At 39.8% G+C, this 23,988-nt stretch overlaps 1 protein-coding gene, 1 long non-coding RNA gene and 1 other non-coding gene across 3 annotated transcripts in view; 1 reads left to right on the top strand and 2 right to left on the bottom strand.

Moving 5' to 3' along the window:
- Window positions 1-6,342, top strand: part of MCMDC2 (minichromosome maintenance domain containing 2) — a 38,819-nt gene extending 32,477 nt beyond the window's left edge. Inside the window, exons 13-14 of the mRNA XM_005892934.2 lie at window positions 516-625; window positions 6,110-6,342. Coding sequence (XP_005892996.2) covers window positions 516-625; window positions 6,110-6,276 — 277 coding nt within the window. The 3' untranslated portion in view covers window positions 6,277-6,342. The remainder of the gene's footprint in view (window positions 1-515; window positions 626-6,109) is intronic.
- Window positions 6,343-8,520: 2,178 nt separating this feature from the next.
- On the bottom strand, window positions 8,521-12,707 carry LOC106700719 (uncharacterized). The gene is made up of 4 exons (XR_011466775.1): window positions 12,320-12,707; window positions 9,139-9,252; window positions 8,824-8,892; window positions 8,521-8,646 (listed from the first exon to the last, which is right to left on the bottom strand). It is a non-coding gene; the product is annotated as an uncharacterized lncRNA (long non-coding RNA).
- Window positions 8,963-9,049, bottom strand: LOC138990802 (small nucleolar RNA SNORD87). Its single transcript, XR_011466918.1, has one exon. It is a non-coding gene; the product is annotated as a small nucleolar RNA SNORD87 (small nucleolar RNA).
- Window positions 12,708-23,988: the final 11,281 nt, after the last annotated feature.

Genomic DNA, 23,988 nt, shown 5'->3' with positions numbered 1-23,988 from the left:
TCCCGATTCTGAGTGAATCCTAGGGTAAGTTCAAAAGAGGTCAAATAATAAGTATCCTGGGATGCTGTATAGAAAATTCAGTTATCTGATGGGATGTTGTAATTTGCTCTCTAAAATCTCTTCCAACACAGAAATTTCAAGGTTCTATGAGGACTTCCAGTGGGTTAAGAACTGGGAGAAAAGACCAAGCACGTGTCTATAAGAGATACTTAGTTAATTTTCTAGCTGTGTATTTAACTGAACAGAACTTAGGGAGGGTAATGTGTAGAATAATAAAGAAAAACCAGGATAAAAGACAATTCTCTGATAACAAATCAGGAGACTTCCTCATTCTGAAACAGTCTATTCAACTTGGTAGGAAAAAAATGCTTTGTAAAGAAACTAAAACTTTTAAAAATAAGAATATGCTGATCTTTAAGGGTGGCTTATGTTCACACATATCTTGTTTTTTTCCTGCCAAAATATATATTCTTTATAATATCAGCATATTTTGATTGGCCTCAATTTTCTTTTAGAGTTTCCCTATCTGAAGCCCATGCTCGACTGAACTTAAGGAATAAAGTGCTTAAAGAAGATGTACTAATTGCAGCCTTATTATTTGAAACATCTCTAACACTGAAATATGGTAATCTATTAAGTTATTAATGATCACTACAAATTATATTTAAACTTAAATATTCTTAATCTGTTAAGATGTTACATATATATTAAATATTATTTTAAAGAATAATAAATTTCTACAAGATAAGTCCAGTTTGAATTTAAACATTTAATTATTGTTTACAGGTCGTACCATTATTTGATATTAATTTCCTAATTGTCCATGGTTATTCCTATACTTTAACTTTTGCATTGCTTAGAAAATTCTGAAAAAAAAGTACTTAGTATGATGCATGAAATGATTTTAAATTTATCTTCCTTTTAAATTATCATGCAACATATAATTGTCAAGCAAATACCCTACAGTGGAATTAGACACTAAGCCAAAAAAAATATGATCAACTTGTATCACCACCTTTTCTGAATTACTAGTTATAATACTGTGACTATAGCATTTAATTATCTGAAATCAAAGAAGCTTATTATGGTTTTGCTAATAAAAATATAAAAAGAGCTGTTAAAGGTGAGAGTAAAGAGAATTATCCTTACAAAGTTCTTTTTGAATTATTCAGCTCAGTTCAGTCGCTCAGTTGTGTCTGACTCTTTGCGACCCCATGGATGGCAGCACTCCAGGCCTCCCTGTCCATCACCAACTCCTGGAATTTACCCAAACTCATGTCCATTGAGTCAGTGATGCCATCCAACCATCTCATCCTGTCGTCCCCTTCTCTTCCTGCCTTCAATCTTTCCCAGCATCAGAGTCTTTTCAAATGAGTCAGCTCTTTGCATCAGGTGGCCAAAGTATGGGAGTTTCAGCTTCACCATCAGTCCTTCCAATGAATATCCAGGACTAATCTCCTTTAGAATGGACTGGTTGGATCTCCTTGCAGTCCAAGGGACTCTCAAGAGTCTTCTCCAACACCACAGCTCAAAAGCATCAATTCTTCGGCGCTCAGCTTTCTTTATAGTCCAACTCTCATATCCATACATGACCACTGGAAAAACCATAGCCTTGACTAGACAGACTTGTTGACAAACGAATGTCTCTGCTTTTTAATATGCTATCTAGGTTGGTCATAACTTTCCTTCCAAGGAGTAAGCATCTTTTAATTTCGTGGCTGCAATCACCACCTGCAGTGATTTTGGAGGCCCCCCCAAAAAGTCAGCCACTGTTTCCACTGTTTCCCCATCTATTTGCCATGAAGTGATGGGACCAGATGCCATGATCTTAGTTTTCTGAATGTTGAGCTTTAGGCCAACTTTTTCACTCTCCTCTTTCACTTTCATCAACAGGCTCTTTAGTTCCTCTTCACTTTCTGCCATAAGGGTGGTGTCATCTGCATATCTGAGGTTGTTGATATTTCTCCTGGCAATCTTGATTCCAGCTTGTGCTTCACCCAGCCCAGTATTTCTCATGATGTACTCTGCATAGAAGTTAAATAAGCAGGGTGACAATATACAGCCCTGATGCACTCCTTTTCCTATTTGGAACCAGTCTGTTGCTCCATGTCCAGTTCTAACTGTTGCTTCCTGACCTGCATACAGGTTTCTCAAGAGGCAGGTCAGGTGGTCTGGTATTCCCATCTCTTGAAGAATTTTCCAGTTTATTGTGATCCGCACAGTCAAAAGCTTTGGCATAGTCAATAAAGCAGAAATAGATGTTTCTCTGGAACTCTCTGGCTTTTTTGATGATCCAGTGGATATTGGCAATTTGAATTATTATGAGACATTAATTTTGATGAGATACACCATCCTTCAAACATTGGTTCTGCTAACATAACAATAAAACAGCCAGTTATTTTACCAGGAAAATGGTTTTTATTCAGGAGCAGGAAAGAATTGCAATTCAGGACATCGCAAATCTGGTAAAGCAAAGAAAAAGAAACTCTTCTATAGAGGAGAAAAACAGTTGGGAGGGTTGTAATAGAAAGTCCATTGGAGAAAACTGGGAGTTCCAAGTTTAGTGTCTTTTCATTAGCTACATTGTGACAGTCTCTCTTTGGCAGAGCTGTTGCCAGGCAAGGAGAAAAATCTTTCAAATCTTCTTCCTCCTGCTGGTGGTACTAGAGTAGTGTCACTTCTTGCTGGAGATGCAAGGTTTGTTTCTTCCTGTTGGGATCTATATTGATGTTGAGAGGTACCTGTATGAGAGCTCCCCCTTCTGGTCTCACGACTCCAATTTAGTGAGATTTTTACTCTATTTTCAGTTCCAGCCCTGGGCAATGAAGTATTAACACCGACTTTTCTGTGTGTATATATTTAGTGTTTTAATTTGCTTCAGATTCAATTTATAATAATTTTTCACAGACATCCATTAGAACTTTGTTCTTATCTAAATCAAGAATTCTTAACCTAGGATCCATGGATACTGAGAGAGTCCTTAGGGGCTTGTGAATCCCTAAGCTACATGTGAATTTGTATATGTATTTGCTTTCTACCTTCTTGCTTAGGAAGAGGAATCATTAAGTTTTGTGGAGTATGTCTTAGAGTTTCATGACCCTCAGAAAATGTTAATTATCATCCTGAATTAAGAACTTCCCTGGTGGCTCAGACAGTTAAGAGTCTGCCAGCAATGCAGGAGACCTGGGTTCAATCCTTGGGTCAGGAAGATTCCCTGGAGAAAGAAATGGCAACCCACTCCAGTATTCTTGCCTGGGAAATCCCATGGACAAAGGAGCCTGGTGGGCTACGGTCCATGAGGTTGCAAAGAGTCAGACATGATCAAGCAACTAACACATTCACTCACTGAAAATCATTTGTTCCCAACTAGCAATAAATAAGGATATGTATTTTTATTTGTAATTTGCTTTATCTTTACACTCTTATTCTATATTTTAAAATATACTTGATAAAATTTAAGACATTATGTACTATTAAGAAAAAATGCTGCCAATTTTACTAAGACAAACTATCACCATCAAAATGTTAAGACAAAACTAGATTTCAGTAAGAAGATAAAAATGTATGTTTTTGAATTTAGGAAATATGGTACTACAATGTTCAGGACTCCTGTCACTGAATATGGCTATTTTCACTTGATAACTATTTGTCAAGACTTTATTGAAGCATTTAAGAAAGCTTTTGTTGACGGAAATAAAGCTATGTGAAGTTTTTCCTTTAGTTACTTTTTGTTTCCATAATGAGTGTCAGTTAGGTATATTCTTTTTTAAGTCTTAAGCAAAATGATGTTAAGAAGTCCGTAAGTGTTAAAGATAGGAAAATAAGCCCTACTCAGCGATGTTTTTCTTGGATGAAAAAACCAATACCTGTGCTTGTGAACTGGATTTAGGAGTTGGGGCAGTGGGGAGAAGGAAGAATTAAAGAAAACTCTCAGGTTTCTGCCTTGAGCAATTGAGTGGATCATGTTGCCATTTACCAAGACTAGAAAGAAAGGCTTGGGTCCAGTTGTTGTTGTTGCTGTTCCATCCCTAAGTCAAGTCTGACTCTTGCAACCCCAGGGACTGTAGGATGCCAGGTTCCTCTGTCCTCCATTCTCTCTTGAAGTTTGCTCAGATTCATGTCCATTGAGTTGGTGATGCTATCTAACCATCTCATCCTTTGCTACCCCCTTCTCCTTTTGTCTTTAGTCTTTCCCAGCATCAGGGTCTTTTCCAATGAGCTGGCTCCTCATCAGGTGGCCAACGTATTAGAGCTTCAGCAACAGTCCTTCCAGTAAATATTCAGGGTTGATTTCCTTTAGGACTGACTGGTTTGATTTCCTTGCAGTCCAAGGGACTCTCCAGTCTTCTCCAACACCACAATTTGAAAGCATCAATTATTTGGCGCTCAGCCTTCTTTATGATCCAGCTCTCACATCTGTACCTGACTACTGGAAAAACCATAGCTTCAACTATATGGACCTTTGTTGGCAAAGTGGTGTCTCTGTTGTTTAATATGCTGTCTAGGTTTGTCACAGCTTTTTTCCCCCAAAAGCAAGCGTCTTTTAATTTCATGGCTACAGTTACCATCTGCAGTGATTTTGGAGCCCAAGAAAATAAAATCAGTCACTGCTTCCACTTTTCCCCCTTCTATTTGTCAGGAAGTGATGGGACTGGACGCCATGTACTTAGTTTTTTGAATGTTGACTTTCAAGCCAGCTTTTTGATTCTCCTCATCAAGAGGCTCTTTAGTTCCTCTTTGCTTTCTGCCATTAATGGTATCATCTGCATATCTGAGGTTATTGATATTTATCCCAGAAATTTCGATTCCAGCTTGTGAATCTTCCAGCCCAGCATTTCACATAATGTACTCTGCATAGAAGTTAAATAAGCAGAATGACAATATACAGCCTTGTTATACTCCTTTCCCAATTTTGCACCAGTCTGTTGTTCCATGTTCAGTTCTAACTGTTGCTTCTCAACCTGCATACAGGTTTCTCAGGAGGCAGGTCAAGTGGTCTGGTATTCCCATCTTTTTAAGAATTTTTCACAGTTTTTGTGATCCACACAAAGGCTTTAGCATAGTCAGTGAAGCAGAAATAGATGTTTTTTCTGGAACTCTCTTGCTTTTTTGATGATCCAGCAGATGTTGGCAATTTGATCTCTGGTTCCTCTACCTCTTCAAAACCCAGCTTGTTGGGTCAAGGGTGGAGAATCAAATTATAGGTACACGTTTAAGACATCCTAGAGAGATATCAATAGACAGATACAATAATCTGGGGTTTAGAAGAGAGTTTTAAACTAGAAATATAATTTACGTATCATCAGTACAGAGATGGTACTCAAAGCCATGGAGTGGATGAAATCACTGAGAGAGAGACTATACAGAGAACCACAGGACTGCCTTTGAAGAATTCCAGTATTTAGAAAAGGAGTTGAGGGGGAGGAGCTAACTCATGAGACTGAGAAGCAGTTGTATTAGAGAAGTCAAGAAAAAAGTCTTTCAATAAAGGAGTGGAGTGGTCAACTGTATCATGTGTTGAGAATTTGAAGATCAGATTTGGCATCTAGAGGTTGTGGACGGTCATGATTCGAGCTGTTTCAATGGAGTTGGGATTTAGGTGGGGTACAAAGTGAGGCTATGGAGATAGCACACACAAACTTTGAGACGTTTGACTATGAAGATGAAGAGAGAAATAAAGGGTATTAGCTAGAGAAGGTTGTGTGGTCCAGGAAGGGATTTTTTTAAGATGGAAGCTAATAGTTCATATGACGTGCAGTAGAAAGTAAACTAATGACACTATAGAAAGAAGTGTGAAGTCTTTAAAAAGGTGAGAGAGGATGGGATCTGGAGCATGTGTGAAGGTAAAGGCCTCGGTCTGAGGGGAACAGAATGGAATATAATAGTCACTGTGGGGTAGGGGGGGAGATAAAGTGTGCTAGAAGAGAAACAGGTTTTTCAGGCAGTGCAACTGCCCATTTGAGGCTTCTTTATTTAAAGTGAAATCAATACCAATTATTGTTTTTCTGCCTAGCAACCTAATGCAGGCATAAACTTTTTTGTTGAAAGTATGCCTTCACATTTAGCATTTTAAGTATTTCTCATTTTTACTTTTTCCTTCTTCACTTAGGGGCCGCTGTATTTTGTGTTGCTCCAAATGCAGTGTTTCCATTTGAACAGTATAATGAAGACTATTTAGAGCAAAGGGATGTCTATCTGACTGAGTGCCAACAACAGCTCCAGCAGTTTATTGCTACATATGGACCTGGGACAGCTATTTTTGCTAGTGATGAATAGGCAGTGAGGAAACTTTTTTTTCTTCATTCCTTTTTAAGCAATGGAAAAAAGTGTGAATGATTTAAGTGATGCTTCAGGCAATCTTGTGTGTACATACATTAGAATGTACCTACATTAGAATGTACCTACATTGTGTAGGACACATTAGAATGTCATCTTAAAATATATTTCTTCAAATTGCTAATGGAATAAACACTAATCCAAATCTCAAAGCCAGCAGCAGCAATTTATGTTAGGAGAATTTTATTAAAAGAAAGAACTTCTGGTTAGCCTAGTATACCAGTGACCCACATATTAAAATATAAAGAATGTTACAAACTAAGAAATGGAAAAAAAAAGGTAAGTTTTGTGTTTTTGTGTAGTTCCCCCTATTTGTCTCAAGATGGCAGTAACACTTTAAATATTTACAAAGTTAAAACCATTTTTTAAAAATTTGTGAACTTGACAAATTGATGGGTAAACAACAGCATTTATATAACCAAAAGCCTTCAATTTAAGAACTTTTCATGCTTTACTAGATATTGTCATGTCTATTACATTGTTTTAGAAACCCTAATTTTAGGATAAGAAAAAGCTTTGGAAATTTTCCATTTTTAAACCAGGTTCAATGAAAAAAAGTTACACTGAATTGAAGAGCAGTAATTGGCTCCTTAAACCCAGTTGCAAGATACCAAAATGCAAACAAACCAATTTTCAAACCCTGTCTTCATTTTTAGAGGGACGGTATCTACTCTGAAAAGGTAGGGACATGATGAGAAAATATACTTATAAAATCCCCCAAACCCTTTGTTTTTCCAAAGTTTTAGTAAAAGACTACTCACTAAAAAGAAAATGTCATCACAAAATTGCCACCTTATCAACCAAGACACTATCACACATCAGTTCTATAGAAATGGGTACTTCATGGAGTTTAACCATGAAGGTAGTCTCACTCTCTAGAGTGAGACTCTAGACTCTCTACTCACCATTTATTATTCTACTTCCTAGCCATTCATTCAGCTGTATTTATTGAATATCCACTAGTGCCAGAGACTATACAGTGTTTTCAGAAGGCAAGCCTCGTCTTTTAAAAAAATGTGTATCACAAGTTAAAGCCTTTACTTTGTGGTTTATGTATTTAGGTTTGTTTTTTTGTTCCCTATGAGATGAAGGCAAAACACATTTCTTTATAAAACTAGGATCTATAAAATGGCATCCTCTTTACAATTAATTGTGAAGTGTTCAGATTCTGTTGATGAAAAGGACTAGTATCAAATACAGGTGAAAATGGTTTTCAAATGTCACCCCTGATGGGAAGGCATTATAAAGATATTGCTGTACACTTTATACTGATTTACCAAACTGAAATTATAACCCTGATAAAAGCAAGGATTTTATGTACTGTGGGACACAACAGGGGAAAAGCAAGATTCAGCTAAATTTAAATCATCTTGGTAGGATTTCAGTTGTTTTCAAATTCGCATGCCCTGGACAGACTGGACTGTCACTACTTGCTTAATAATTGAGCATATTATTATGTATACTAGAATTAGGAAAAATTGCAATTTTCCTTAGATTAACTCCCAGATCCCTTTTTAATTCATAAATGTAAAAGCAAACCAAGAATAAAATTAAAATTTAAAAAAATCTGTAGGTCACAGGTGAAACCTTTACTTGTAAGGTATCATTTAAGGAGTTGAGAAAATTTCAACTAGTGTACCCTTGAACACAGGTTTGAACTACATGAGTCCACCACATACAGGGTGGGTTTTTTTTTCCAATAAATACATACTACGCTATACAATCTACAGCTTATTGAACCAGAGGATGTGGAAGCTTGGATACAAAGGCTGGACTATAAGGCTATACTTGGATGTTTGATGCTGAGATGTTTAGTTGGTGCCCCTAAACCCCTTTGTTGTTCAAGGGTCAGCTGTGCTTCTTTTTCAGATACACAGAGATTCTCAAGGGGGAGGCCCTCGTAGTTATCTAGTACATAGTGATTAACCTCTGCAGAAACCCCCTAAGGCAAAAAGGGTGAGTGAGAACTGGAGGTACTAAAAATGTCTCCCCAGCTGCCAGCCACCTGCCACTTCAAAAAGAATCACTATCCAGAGGAGCTGGTTACTGACAAGAATATACTATCCCTAAAGTACTTTAAAAACAAGTCTGACCAGTAACTATGAAAATAAAGCTATTTAAAGACCTGATATATTTTAAAGAGAACAGACTTTATTGCCCAGCAATTAAAATTATTGGAAGATGTACTTTTCTCCATAATTTATTGTGAGATGAACATTAAATACAATTTTAATTTTTGTCACTTGCTTTAATGCACGTCTTCTTGAACAACTCTTCATTTTTCCTTCGAAAACGTCGTTTGCCACACCTCTGGGGAAAAATCAGAAACCAACAGTGAAAATCATTCCATACTCAAAACTTGAAAGTCATACACCTGACACACAAAGGCACCTTCAACAGGAAAGGAAATGTCCTCAGCTTTCTGGAGTTTATCAGATACTTTCAAACTGTCAACATGTGGCTGCGGGACAAATCGTAACCACTTACTTGAGGTAATGAAGAGTTTTTAAGCACCACTGCTAAGCACTTGAACATTCATTTGCAGGTACTTATCTGCTGAAAAGAAGAGTTCACCCATTTTAATAAAAAACTGCATTAGATTTGAGTAATTCACATAATATATATTACTGGCATCTCAGTCTTAAAGTTATTTCTTCAAAGATACCCTCAGCTGGGTAAACGGCAAAAAGTAACTTGTCATCACTGTGCCAGTTATTAAACATTTTGGTATTGTGCCTCAGGAACAATACCACACACACATAAAAAAAAAAGCACACAACTTAACATTATAACTTTTGGTACCTTGTTACATGTGCAGCGGTCCTCCTTGTGTTTTCACAGCCATCTTCTGTGACAGGTTTTTGGAAAACATTTATCACAATGATCTTCATCTTCAACTCATAGGCACTGCTACACCTAAAAATTAAATATATTTCATCGTGAATTCTCATTTGCACTTGTATCTGTTTGGCATCTTATATCTAGTATGGACAAGTAGGCTCTTTTCCCCATACTCATCAAGAACCATTTAAGAAAAAAAAGAAAAACTTACAATCTTTCTGACTCCCAATCAACTTTTAATAAAAACCACTAACAAGTGGAGTAATTTTCTGCTGTTTAACACATCTCTGAAGGGCTGGAAGAAGCACAAGCTGGAAGAAACATCAAGATTGCCAGGAGAAATATCAATAACTTCAGATATGCAGATGACACCATCCTTATGGCAGAAAGTGAAGAGAACTAAAAAGCCTCTTGATGAAAGTGAAAGAGGAGAGTGAAAAAGTTGGCTTAAAGCTCAACATTCAGAAAACTAAGATCATGGCATCTGGTCCCATCACTTCATGGCAAACAGATGGGGCAACAGTGGAAACAGTGACAGACTTTATTTTGGGGGGCTCCAAAATCACTGCAGATGGTGACTGCAGCCATGAAATTAAAAGACGCTTACTCCTTGGAAGGAAAGTTATGACCAACCTAGATAGCATATTGAAAAGCAGAGACATTACTTTGTCAACAAAAGTCTGTCTAGTCAAGGCCATGGTTTTTCCAGTAGTCATGTATGCATGTGAGAGTTGGACTGTGAAGAAGGCTGAGCGCCGAAGAATTGATGCTTTTGAGCTGTGGTGTTGGAGAAGGCTCTTGAGAGTCCCTTGGACTGCAAGGAGATCCAACCAGTCCATTCTAAAGATCAGTCCTGGGATTTCTTTGGAAGCAATGATGCTAAAGCTGAAACTCCAGTACTTTGGCCACCTCATGCAAAGAGTTGACTCATTGGAAAAGGCTCTGATGCTGGGAGGGATTGGGGGCAGGAGGAGAAGGGGACGACAGAGGATGAGATGGCTGGATGGCATCACCGACTTGATGGACGTGGGTTTGGGTGAACTCCGGGAGTTGGTGATGGACAGGGAGGCCTGGCGTGCTGCAATTCGTGGGGTCGCAAAGAGTCGGACACGACTGAGCGACTGAACTGAAAGGAACAAAAGAATGTGCTTGCTGCTTAATTATACTTTTTTTGGTAATCAAAACTGATAAGGCTCCCAGTTTAATACCTATAATGACTTGGGCATGTCTTGATACCTTTAATTGGTTAGGCCCTAATAATTCCATAAATGATTTTTCCAAGCTGGAAATGGATTCATTAGCATAGGTAAAAATGATGGATGTATTTATGATGTTCTTTTACTGTGGCAGCACAGATTTTAAGACATGATGGTCCTAATGAGTACCTAACCATTGCTTTTCTGTCTCAGAGCTTGACATGGATGAGGTGAGCCAGGTTAAAGGTTAGATATAGAAAAACACGTGTGCAGACGTCTAACTAAAAACATTATTATGGCAGCTCTAATATAATTTCAGACCAGAGATACATGATGTTGACATCATTACTGGACACAGTCCTGTAGAATTAAGTCCCAAGTTGCCTGAAAGCATATTTACATACTGCAAAGGGCACGGTCAGGGCCACAGATCATATCGCCTAGAACCCCAAGAGGATAAATCATTGAACAGACAGCTACTGGAAATGATTTATGAGGACATAACAAATGCTGGGCCTTGCAAAACAATTTATCACTTTCAAGTCTTGAAATGCTGAGATATTTCACATAATATTAGGAACACAAACTACTGGTTATGAATATTTTCAACTTGGAAAACTTCAGTTTAATATATGATTCATAACACTTCTGACAACTACATACAAGTTCTATTTAAGGCCTGAAACAACCAACACTTAGGGATATGTATGTATAATACTGTTATCCACTCTACTCCCCTCAAAAAAAACCAAGTTTAGACACAAAATCCCAGATGATGGGCACCTCAGGAGAGAAGGAATGTGAAAGAGAAGCAAATGGATGTTATGGTATCAATAATATTCCAGTTCTTAAATGGATCACTGGACTCTTGTGTGTTTCTTATGCTTGTGTGTGTTAGTTGCTCGGTCGTATTCAACTGTTCACGACCCCGTGTACTGTAAGCCGCCTGGCTCCTCTGTCCATAGAATTTTCCAGAGAAGAATACTGGAGTGGGTTGCCATATTTTACTCCATGGGATATTCCCGACCCGGGGATTCGTTACCACTGCGCCACCTGGGAAGCCTTAATTATTCTTAAGGACTTACATAAATTATCAAAATTTTAATCAAACGGTTATTTTGTAAAGTTTTAAAAAATTCCAACACTTAGCAATGAAAATAGGGTTCCAGTCACCATGCCTCAAAAAGAATGGCTGAAATGCCAAATATAAGTTACTTCAAGCCATCACATTTGCCCTGGTCAAAGTTAACTGTTGGAATTGTTTGAGATGAAAAAAAGTGTATTTCAAGTCGGGGGGAGAGAAAAAAACAAAACACCTGACTATAGTAAGTCTCATCGACGAGTACTTACAACTGTGCTTTTAAACAGACAAAAGGTCTTCCAGCTCTTGACCAGTTTCTTCTGTATCAAGTTCAGAATACACATCTCTACGTAAATCCAAGCATCTAAGGCTACAGCCGGCATTTATAGCCCAAGGGTCTTCTAACCCCTACGGATTGTTCTGCAACTTCAGTGCCACGTCTCTAGAGCCTATTTACAAAGGAAGATCCAGGAACAAATGCCTACAGCGCGCCACTGCGCAGTGCCCGGAACTCACTGTTAGCAGGTTAACCGTGCGCGTTAAAAAGTTTTAAAAACAACCAAGAAGTCCAGCCAAGTAAAGACTGCCTTAAGATTTAAGAGGTAATCCCTTCCCCCTTTACAAAACGTTTCCTTAGAAAGGGTAAACGAGCGCACATTTAAGGGGCCCCGAAGCCAAAAGGCCGCACACAAAGGTTTACTTGGGATACAAAAGGGCTCCGGTCGAGGCCTGGGCTGGGCGCGAGGCCACCCGCCTCGGAACCCAGAGAATGGCAAAAGGCCCTTCGTTAGTATGAGCTGATAACAGTCGAAATCGGCTTTTAGTAACAAGGGTCGGCTAAAACTCACAGGTCACGGTTACTCACAAAATGCGATTGAGCAGAAGCACGGAGGAGAGCTCGAGGCGGCGTCAACCGGGTGGGGGAGGGGAAGGTGGCCTCCTGGGATGACTTGGAGGCCTAGGCCGCGCCGACCGCTGGGCTGTGCCGGGCAATGGACGGAGGCCATCGGGATGGGGGGCCCCGGGGCGGAACGCACAAGGCGGAGTGGCCCGAGGCCGACTTATAGACTCTGGCACGGAGTCGGGTTCCCGGGAGAAATAGAAAATGATCTAACTCCGCGGGGACTTCCCCCCTCGAAGAGCCGGGAGACGTGTCCGCGGGCGTTGCCGCCACTCCCGTAAGGCAGACGGAGCCTCAATGCCCTTCCTTCTCCCGCGGCCAAGCGGAAAAGAAAGCGCCACGGCCCGGCTTGGCGCTCCGACGCTCCAGGCCTGGCCCCGCCCCTTCCGGGCCTGGGCCCCGCCCCTCAGCCAGCGCGTGTTTGCGGTACGGCAGTTGACACCGAGAGCTGAGTAGTGCTTTTGGGATTTCCGCATTGGCCTTTAGGGCTGCTGAGGACCTCATTCTGAGCTGGTCTGTAGACAATGTGATTAGTCTACCAGTTTGTAATGGATCCAAGCAACCAGAAAATGCTAAAGAAAAGAAAGTTCCTCCCATTCCTGGTTTTCATTTGCTTGGTCTTTTACTTCCTCAGGTAGTTCAGTACTTAGAAAAGTGGTATTGGAAACCCCGATATAGAGTAAGAGTACCCAGAATCGACCCGTTAACACTCACAGAAGAACTTGTTACCAGAAAAAAAGCTGTATAGTCCTTTATATTATGACAATAGTTACTGTTGCTAATTTTATTGATAATAATAGTAGAGGGTGAAGAAAAAGCATTTATAAAACACTTGCCTTGTTTATAAACTTACCATTCGTTAGTTTTCGTGCTTTGCGTTTTATTATGCTTGTTTTTCTCAAGTCTATTATATCTTGAATCTTGACTGTATAGCACTAGGCTTTGGTAGAGACAGGCTGATGATCTTGTCAGAAAGAATGCACATGAAAACATATAATTAAACAATAATCAGTAAAAGACACATCATCTCTCCTTTGAAAACTGGAAGTTGATTACATATTTTACATCGTTTAAGATATCAAGATGGAGTAACTATGGTGTCAGGCATTCAGAATTGAGCCAAGTGGACATAGTTGGGTGTGGTTTCAGACATATTTCTGCATCAGGGAGAAATTGAATTTTCTGAACTGTGTCAAACTCAGGACACCACCAGCCGGTTTCAAAATAATAATGTATTAGCAGCAGCTAGCTACAACTTTATAGTTTCAAAGGTTACCCCCTATCTTTCTCAGCTATGTATCATTTCAGTCCCAAAGCAATCTTTGTTTATCAAGCACTCTTCAGTTCAGTTCAGTTCAGTCGCTCAGTCGTGTCAGACTCTTTGCGACCCCATGAATTGCAGCATGCCAGGCCTCCCAGTCCATCACCAACTCCCGGAGTTCACTCTAACGTCCATGGAGTCGGTGATGCCATCCAGCCATCTCATCCTCTGTCGTCTCATTCTCCTCCTGCCCCCAATCCCTCCCAGCATCAGGGTCTTTTCCAATGAGTCAACTCTTTGCATAAGGTGGCCAAAGTACTGGAGTTTCAGCTTTAGCATCATTCCTTCCAAAGAAATCCCAGGACTGATCTTAAGAATGGACTGGTTGGATCTCCTTGCAGAACAAGGGACTCTGAAGAGTCTTCTCCAACACCACAGTTCAAAAGCATCAATTCTTCAGCACTCAGCTTTCTTCACAGTCCAACTCTCACAGCCGTACATGATCACTGGAAATACCATAGTCTTGACTAGATGGACCTTTGTTGGCAAAGTAATGTCTCTGCTTTTTAATATGCTATCTAGGTTGCCAACAAAGGTCCGTCTAGTCAAGGCTATGGTTTTTCCCGTAGTCATGTATGGATGTGAGAGTTGGACTGTGAAGAAAGCTGAGCACTGAAGAATTGATGCTTTTGAACTGTGATGTTGGAGAAGACTCTTGAGAGTCCCTTGGACTGCAAAGAGATCCAACCAGTCCATTCTAAAGGAGATCAGTCCTGGGTGTTCTTTGGAAGGAATGATGCTAAAGCTGAAACTCCAGTACTTTGGCCACCTCATGTGAAGAGTTGACTCATTGGAAAAGACTCTGATGCTGGGAGGGATTGGGGGCAGGAGGAGAAGGGGACAACAGAGGATGAGATGGCTGGATGGCATCACCGACTTGATGGATGTGAGTTTGAGTGAACTCTGGGAGTTGGTGATGGACAGGGAGGCCTGGCATGCTGCAATTCATGGGGTTGCAAAGAATCGGACACGACTGAGTGACTGAACTGAACTGAACTGAACTAGGTTGGTCATAACTTTCCTTCCAAGGAGTAAACGTCTTTCAATTTCATGGCTGCAGTCACCATCTGCAATGATTTTGGAGCCCAAAAAAATAAAGTCTGACACTGTTTACACTGTTTCCCCATCTATTTCCCATGAAGCGATGGGACCAGATGCCATGATCTTAGTTTTCTGAATGTTGAGCTTTAGGCCAACTTTTTCACTCTCCTCTTTCACTTTCATCAACAGGCTCTTTAGTTCCTCTTCACTTTCTGCCATAAGGGTGGTGTCATCTGCATATCTGAGGTTATTGATATTTCTCCTGGGAATCTTGATTCCAGTTTGTGCTTCCTCCAGCCCAGCGTTTCTCATGATGTACTCTGCATAGAAGTTAAAGAAGCAGGGTGACAATATACAGCCCTGATGCACTCCTTTTCCTATTTGGAATCAGTCTGTTGCTCCATGTCCAGTTCTAACTGTTGCTTCCTGACCTGCATACAGATTTCTCAAGAGGCAGGTCAGGTGGTTTGGTATTCCCATCTCTTTCAGAATTTTCCACAGTTTATTGTGATCCACACAGTCAAAGGCTTTGGCATAGTCAATAAAGCAGAAATAGATGTTTTTCTGGAACTCTCTTGCTTTTTTGATGATCCATCGGATGTTGGCAAGCACCCTTACTTCTTGCCAACTCCAGTCCTAATTATTGACATACAATTTATGTAATCTATGTGGTTTATGTAATTTATAATTTATGTGGTTTTCTGCCTTTATGAGCTTCCCCCACGTTTCAGTGTGGCAGAACATAATTCAGGTGCTTCTTGGAGCTCTTATCTCCCCAGGCTGCAGTCCCAACACACCCAAAATGAACACCTCTTTATTGCTGCCAGATCTCTGTTCTTGGAATTCTTGGGTAACAAATCCTAAAAAATTGATACAAAATCCAGAGCAGGATATGTTTGCCTCAAAGAAGCATGGTGTGAGAATCTAAACCTAGCAAAACAAATTTGTGATTGTGTGACGTGGCTTCAGTCATGTCTGACTCTTTGTGACCTTATGGACAGTAGCCCATCAGACTCCTCTGTTCATGGGATTCTCCAGGCAAGAATATTGGAGTGGGTTGCCATGCCCTCCTCCAGGGGATCTTCCTGACCCAGGGATCGAACCTGTGTCTCTTAAGTCTCCAGCATTGGCAGGCAGGTTCTTTAGTGCCACTTGGGAAGCCCTGTGAATATTCTTAATCTCATTGAACTATACACTTAAAAATTGTTAAAATGGTAAGTTTATGTTATGTATATTTTATAACAATACAACTAAAATTTAAAAAATATTTTAGAGGAAAAAATTTCTGCACTTCACATGACTCACCTCACCTTTTGTTGCCCCTCTCTTGCTGCACACAAATCACCCTGCCCGACTCTTAGTTTTTAGAACATGGCAAACAACTTTCACATCTCAAGGCGTTTGCTCTTGCCTGGAATTCTCTTATCCCAGTTTTTTGAGTGACTAACTGCTTTTTTTCATCTTAGCTTCTAGGTCAATTTTTCAGTGAGGCCATACTTGCCCTTACTATCTAAAGTGTGGTGGTGGTGGTGGTGGTGGTTTAGTCACTAAGTTGTGTCTAACTCTGGCAGCCCCATGGACTGCAGCCTGCCATGCTCTGTCCATGGGATTTTCCAGGCAAGAATACTGGAGTAAGTTGCCATTTCCTTCTTCAGGGATCTTCCCAACCCAGGGATTGAACCCAGGTCTCCTGCAGTGCTGGTAGAGAATCCACATGCAATGCAAAAGACCCCATTTTGATTCCTCGGTTGGGAAGATGCACTGGAGAAGGGATAGACTACCCACTCCAGTATTCTTGGGCTTCCCTGGTGGCTCAGCTAGTAAAGAATCCACCTGCAATGCGGGAGACCTGGGTTCAGTCCCCGGGTTGGGAAGATCCCCTGTCCTGGAGAAGGGAATGGCTATCCACTCCAGGATTCTGGCCTGGAGAATTTCATGGGCTATATAGTCCATGGGGTCGAAAAGAGTCAGAAGCAACTGAGCAGCTTTCACTCACTCACTTCTACAGTGCAAGAGATGTCCTTCACTGCAAGTGGATTCTTTACTGACTGAGCCACCTATTTAAAGTGGGTCCACTGTAAAACATATCCTTTTCTGTTTCCTTCATAATCTGTAGTTACATAAAAAAAAAAAAGAAATTCTATACTTTTGCTGCCCTCACTGAAATATACATTCTGTGAGAGGAAACATCTAGTCTGTTTTGCTGACCATTTTATTCTTAGTACCTAATATAGTCTCTAGCATTTAATTGAATTAAATGCTATTTAATTGAATTAAATGCTCTAGCTATTGATTGAATAAATAAATGGATCTGTATTTGCTGATTTGGAAATTATTTCAAGATATGTTAAATTTTAAAAGCTAGATGCAGAAGGTGTTCAGTAAAATCCTATTTTTTCCTAAATAAAAAGAACATGCATTTATTTAACTATAGATTTTTTAAGAGGTTCAGAAGGAATGTTGGCAATGTATGTCTCTAGTTGGTTTTGGAGGGAAAGTGATTTTTTTTTTTTTTGTATGCCGTTCACTACTGTTTGGATATTTATTGTGTGTATGCAATTTTATAATTAAAGTAAGTTGAAAAATTATTAAAATAGTACATTTTCTCTTCTGACTGCAAAAATATACCATTTCTATTTGCCTCCTTTCTATTTGAAGATCTGCCCCCTTTCTGTTTGAAGATTTGCCCCCTTCAGCCATCATTCCCTTATTAACATCATGACAAGTGTTCAGTATTCTCCAGCAAGGAGCACCATCTTAGGGGTTGCCAGTCTCTAGGTTGCTGAAGTGAGTTAACGCTGCCAGTTGCAAATACAACTAAAACCACTTCCAAGGGAAAGTTTCATGGTTTATATGACATGTGTGTGCACGTGTGTTCAGTTGTGTCCGAATCTTTGCAACCCCGTGGACTGTAGCCCGCCAAACTCCTCTGTCCATGGAATTTTCCAGGCAAGAATACTGGAATGAGTTGCCATTTCCTCCTCCAGGGGTCTTCTTGATCTAGGAATTGAATCCACATCTCTTGAGTCTCCTGCATTGGCAGGTGGATTCTTTACCACTGTGCCACCTGGGAAGCCCTAAATATAACGGTTTATCCAAATGTAACTTTTTAAAAAATAGCTATTTTTTGACAGTATAACTTGGATTATCTTAGACAGTTTACATTTGGTAGACATATATGTGGATTCAGGGCATACAGGGTATTGTTTCCTTAGAAGCTGTCAGAATCTATCGTCTGCACTTCCACATGTAAATCTCATTAGTAAATTAATACATTTGGCCTTCAGTCCTTTTTCATATTAGTGAATGACTCGGAGAACCTGGTTCCCCTCGATGTTTGCAGCAGAAAATGAGGTTGGAACTGGGAGGAAGTGGCTATAATAACCATATGCTTGTGCTTTCCCTGGCTCAATGGTAAGCATGTCAAAATAGAGTTAAGCAAGAGAAATGTAAATGACCCTAGTCATAACTGCATGACTTTCATATATATGATCCTTTTACCTCCGGCAAGATTATTTTTAAACATAATATTGACATTAAGATAATCATAGCATTTATACCTCTCGTCAAGGTTAAAGTTCTAAATCTGTGAAAAATACATTAAATTGTCAGAAAATAGGGCACTGATCTGAATGAAAGTTGATTCTTAAGCACTTGAAGTACATGAACTTTACTGAGATAATTTCAGTGAAAATTACCTAAATTACTTACGATTTTTGCCCGGATCTAAAATAATGAGTGGCTTTAATTGTCAGTGTGAGACTCTAGGGTTTTCCTTTTCTGTTTAAAAATTTAACTTTTATGTAAGGCTTGCAAACAACTACTTCAATCCTATGACAAATTTTGAATGTAATGGAGTTAAAATTTAAATTATTCAAGCTGACCAATGGGACCTAAGGGGAAGTCTGCTAGGGGAATTCAGGGAAAGTTTTGTTCTTTGATGAAAAGGAACATGTGGGAAGAAGCAGCTTTTATCCCCTACATATGATCACCATCGATCATTGGTGAAAGAATTCCTGGCATCGCCACAGCTCTTGTTAAATGAGGGGAGCTTCCGTTGATGGCAAAATGGGAAGAGAAGGAACCAAGCAACTTAAAAATAGTCAGCAAGTTAAGCAGCCAGGAAGCCTCTCCAGCTTCTTCTTATGTGAAATAATATACTTTCCTTACTGTTTAAACAAAAATTATTTGAGAATGACTACATAGAGAGTAGAGAATGTGGAAGTAATAGAAAAATTCAAACTAAGGTTAAAGTATGATGTTATTGTACCTCTGTGATGATCTAATATGAATTATGTCCTGAAATTAACACCCCATTAAACGTAAATACAGTGGAGATTCTGAATGTTTTTTCCTATGATGTCTCCTTGTACTTAGGCATGAGTTTCTCTATGTCTGCTGGTGTTTTGGTAAATAAGAGCTCAAAACAACAACAAAAGAGTAAAACCCAACTCCCCCAAACAAAACCCTTATCTGTAGCATTTTCAGATATCCATGCTGTTAACTGGGCCTCCCTGCTGCCGCAGCAGTAAAGAATCCGCCTGCAACGCAGAAGACGTGAGTTTGATCCCTGGGTGGGGAAGATCCCCTGGAGAAGGAAGTGGCAACCCACTCCAATATTCTTGCCTGAAAAATCCCATGGACAGAGGAGCGTGGCGGGCTACAGCCCATGGGGTCATGAAGGAGTCAGACACGACTTAGCAACTAAATGACGAAAATAACAATGCTGTTAATATATCACGGTGATTTCAAGCTACTAACAACTGGCTCACAAGATACCTGAATACTTGAATAATTAACAACTAGCTTTCCTGACATACCATTGTCTCTAGAGGCTGAACTGCCGGGTTTAAGGATCCAAGGATAAATTCATCTTCATACTTAACAGTCAATTGCTTTCCAAATAGTTACTCTATACCCTTGTCAAAACTTGCTGTTTTCAGAATTTAAACAATTCTGTCAATATGATAAATATGAAATGGTGTTAACTGTTATTTTAATTTGCACTTGCTATGAGGTTGAAAAGATAATTTTATAAATGTTTTGTTTTTCCCTTTTTTTCACATTTTTAATCATTTGGGTTTTCTTTTCTATAAATCATAGCCTTCACAGCTTTGCCCAGTTTTTTTTACTAAAGTATCTGTAATTTAAAAAATTTGATTTATGGGATTTCTTTCTATATTCTGGATACTAATCTTTTGTCAGTTAATAGTCACATGCACTGCCAATAACTTTTCTCTGTTTTATTTTTTAGTTGTAGTTATGGGGTTTTATGTTGTTTGGAAATTTGTACTTTTCTTTCTGCTTATGAATAGCTCCTTGATACCCAATACCGCTGCATTTCTATGCAAGATTTATGGCTACCCTTAAATCCAAATCCTTTAATGTACATTTCAAAGCCTTCCTTCATTTAAAAATTGGGAATAATATAACTTATTCCTAAGATTTTTGTGAGGAATAAATGTGATAATATATGTGAAACACCCACCCTTCTTCCCCAGGCACTTTCTTTCAAAGCAGCACATTCTTTTCACTTGGTTTTTCCTTTAACTAGAATGCTCTTCTTGTCCCTCTTTGCCTTCTCAGGAAGGCTTCCTTGATTTCTTAAGACTGGGTCAGGTTCTTTGTTACCATCCTGTATCCATCCCCAGCCTTCTTCCCTGATAGTGAAACCCTGATTTTGTTTGTGTTATATGCCTGGTTCTAGGGCTAAGCCTCTTGTTTCAATCTGTTTGCTTGCTTCCCCAGCCTCCTTTTATCTGTTTCTATACGTCAGAGGATGAAAGGCTAAGTATTATATAGCATTCCAAAACTCTTCAGCAGCTTAGATTCTGGATGTGAATTAGGTCCCACCAATGAAACACACTTGTGTAAAACCCAGATTCTAAATTGAGCTACACGAGGAGAAAAGCAAGCTGTGAGACATCCATTGTGCTGGCCTTTACACAGCAAAGGCTGTGCGCTTCTGGAGTCAGTCAGCTTCCACTGGGCAGGCAGAGTCCAGGTTGCGGCAGAAGGTTCAGCTGCTTTGGCAGCCAAGTTCCATGGAATGACTTAGGAAACTGTTCCTAGAAATCCAGCTCAAGTTGGTTTCATCCAAGTGATGAAAGTCAGTAATTCCTTGTAAGAAGTCTGACTGTTTTTAACTGAGCAAGAGCAGATACCATTCCAAACCCAGACTGATAGATACACCTCCCTTACACCTAGGGGCGACCTTGTAACTCACTTCTGGCAAAGGAGAAATATGTAGAAGCTTTGGCCCCTGTAAATTTATCAATTTACAAAGTCATCTTACCAGCCCTGGACCTCCTACTTGTAGATTTCTTTTACAGGAGAGAATAAAGCCCTAATTTATTGAAGCCAGTATGGTTCAGACTTTCTAATTAGCAGCTGAATGCAATTCCTAACTGATATGACAAGCAGTGAACAATGCATGCCATAGTATTAAGAAAATATTTGTGGACCAACTGATGATTGATGAACAAAAGCACTGAAGCATGAAACAGCTCTGTGTGTGTGTGTGTGTGTGTGTGTGTGTGTGTACTATAACCTGAAGTATAAAATGGGTGGGCTTCCCAGGTGGCTCAGTGGTAAAGGACCCGCCTGCCAATGCAGGAGACACAGAGATGATGATTGATCCTTAAGTCGGGAAGATCACCTGGAGTAGGAAATGGCAACTCACTGCAATATTCTTGCCTGGAGAATCCCATGGACAGAGGGGAGCCTGGCAGGCTACAGTCTATGGGGTCACGAAGAGTCAGACATGACTGAGCACACAGGCACACACACACACACAAAGTGTAAAATAGGCAGTCGTAGAGGACTGTGGGCAGTGATATAGACAGAGGTTTCATAAGCCAAGTTAAGGGGTTAGACCTGCTTTTACACAATGAGGAACCATTGAATGGATTTGATCAAGTACATCACATCCTCAGGTTTGCATTTTTGGTAGGTTACTTGAGTGCAGCCAGTACAGAAGGCAGGGGAAACTTTTAAGTATACAGATGATGAGACAAAAGATGATGAATACCTACAATAATTATTGTTATATATTTTTAAAATTGTATATCATTAGGCAAATTCTTTAATGTAGAATTGCTAAGTCAGGGTATGTACACTTAACATATTGAGAGAGAGATGGTGAAACTGTGTTTAAAAAGCTTGCAGCCATGAAATTAAAAGACACTTACTCCTTGGAAGAAAAGTTATGACCAACCTAGATAGCATATTCAAAAGCAGAAACATTACTTTGCCAACAAAGGTCCATCTAGTCAAGGCTATGATTTTTCCACTGGTCATGTATGGATGTGAGAGTTGGACTGTGAAGAAAGCTGAGCGCTGAAGAATTGATGCTTTTGAACTGTGGTGCTGGAGAAGACTTTTGAGAGGCCCTTGGACTGCAAGGAGATCCAACCAGTCCATTCTTAAGATCAGCCCTGGTATTTCTTTGGAAGGAATGATGCTAAAGTTGAAACTCCAGTACTTTGGCCACCTCATGCGAAGAGTTGACTCACTGGAAAAGACTCTGATGCTGGGAGGGATTGAGGGCAGGAGGAGAAAGGGATGACAGAGGATGAGATGGCTGGATGGCATCACCGACTTAATGGACGTGAGTTTGAGTGAACTCCGGGAGTTGGTGATGGACAGGGAGGCCTGGTGTGCTGCAATTCATGGGGTCGCACAGAGTCGGACACGACTGAGCGACTGAACTGATCTGAACTGATACTCCAACAGTGCTATAATCATCATTTCCCCACCCTCACTAAAAATGGGTATTTTACTTTATGTCATTCTTTTTTGGTCACATTTCTCCATTTAATTTAACCTGGGAGAGAAAAGGCAGGAGGATAAAAATGACAAAGGTTAATTTTCATCAAAAACATAAATACTCAAGCATTATGGTTAAAACAAGTTAACTCTAGTATACCAGAAAAATTAGTCAACATCACTTACACATTCTCCCTCCCAGTTTTATTGAGATATAATTGACATATAACACTGTATAAGTTTAAGAGGTATTACATAATGATATATATCAAAATGATTCCTACAAGTTTAGTTAACATCACCTCACATAATTATAATTTTTTTCTTGTGTTAAGAATTTTTAAGATCTACTCTCTTAGCAACTTTCAAATATACAATACAGATATTACTATATTTACCATATTGTATATTACATCCCCAGGACTTATTTTATAATTGGATAGTTTATAGCATTCAGATAGGTGAAATATTTTATTTCATTGCTTTTTAAAATGTACATTTCTTAGGTCAGTTCATGTGTCTTTTCATAAAGATACTGGGTGTTTGGTTTCTTTTTATGAACTTCGTACTCACATCATTTGCGGCATTTTTCTGAGTAGCTGGTCTTTTTAAATCTGAGAGCTGCATTATACAAAGGAGATTACTAGTGTGGATATCATGTGTTGTGGCTTTTTTCCCAAGGTTTTTTTTTTTTTTTTTCGGTATCTTTACCTTATGTTTTTTCTTTCGTTTTATGAATTTTACATAGTCAAAATTACCGAGCTTTTCTTTCGTGGCTTCTTGGTTTTTATTTATTCATTTATTTAAAAATTTATTTTTGGCTGTGCTGCGTCTCTGTTGCTGCACTTTGGCTTTCTCTAGTTGCAGAAAGCGGGAGTTACGCTCTAGTTGTGGTTCGAGGGCTTCTCACTGCAGTGGTTTCTCTGTGGGTCACAGGCTCTACAGCACTTGGGCTTCAGTAGCTGTGGCACGCGGGCTTAGTTGCTCCACAGGATGTAGGATCTTCCCAGATCCGGGACTGAGCCCACGTCTCCTGCACTGGACCACTAGGGAAGCCCAGCTTCTTGGGTTTTTGTGTTATGCTTCACCTTATCATCTTTAACCCTTTTCTAACATCTAACCAGCCAGAAACGACAATCCTGACTTGCTTTGAGCTGCCTGCGTGTACTTTCTTAGCTATTGCTGTGCTGTGATTAGTCACTCAGTCATGTCGGACTGTTTGTGATCCCATGGACTGTAGCTGGCCAGGCACCTCTGTCCTTGGGATTCTCCAGGCAAGAACACTGGAGTGGATTGCCATGCCCTCCTCCAGGGGATCTTCCCAACTCAGGGACTGAACCCAGGTCTCTTGCATTAGAGGCAGATTCTTTACTGTCTGAGCCACCAGGGAAGCTCAAGAGTACTGGAGTGAGTAGCCTATCCCTTCTTCACGGGATTTTCCCAACCCACGAATTGAACCGGGCTCTCCTGCATTGCAGGCAGATTCTTTACCAGCTGAGCTACC

The sequence above is a fragment of the Bos mutus genome, chromosome 14 (assembly GCF_027580195.1).
Source record: "Bos mutus isolate GX-2022 chromosome 14, NWIPB_WYAK_1.1, whole genome shotgun sequence".
Lineage (NCBI taxonomy): Eukaryota > Metazoa > Chordata > Mammalia > Artiodactyla > Bovidae > Bos > Bos mutus.
This window is presented reverse-complemented; position numbering and strand designations above follow the sequence as displayed.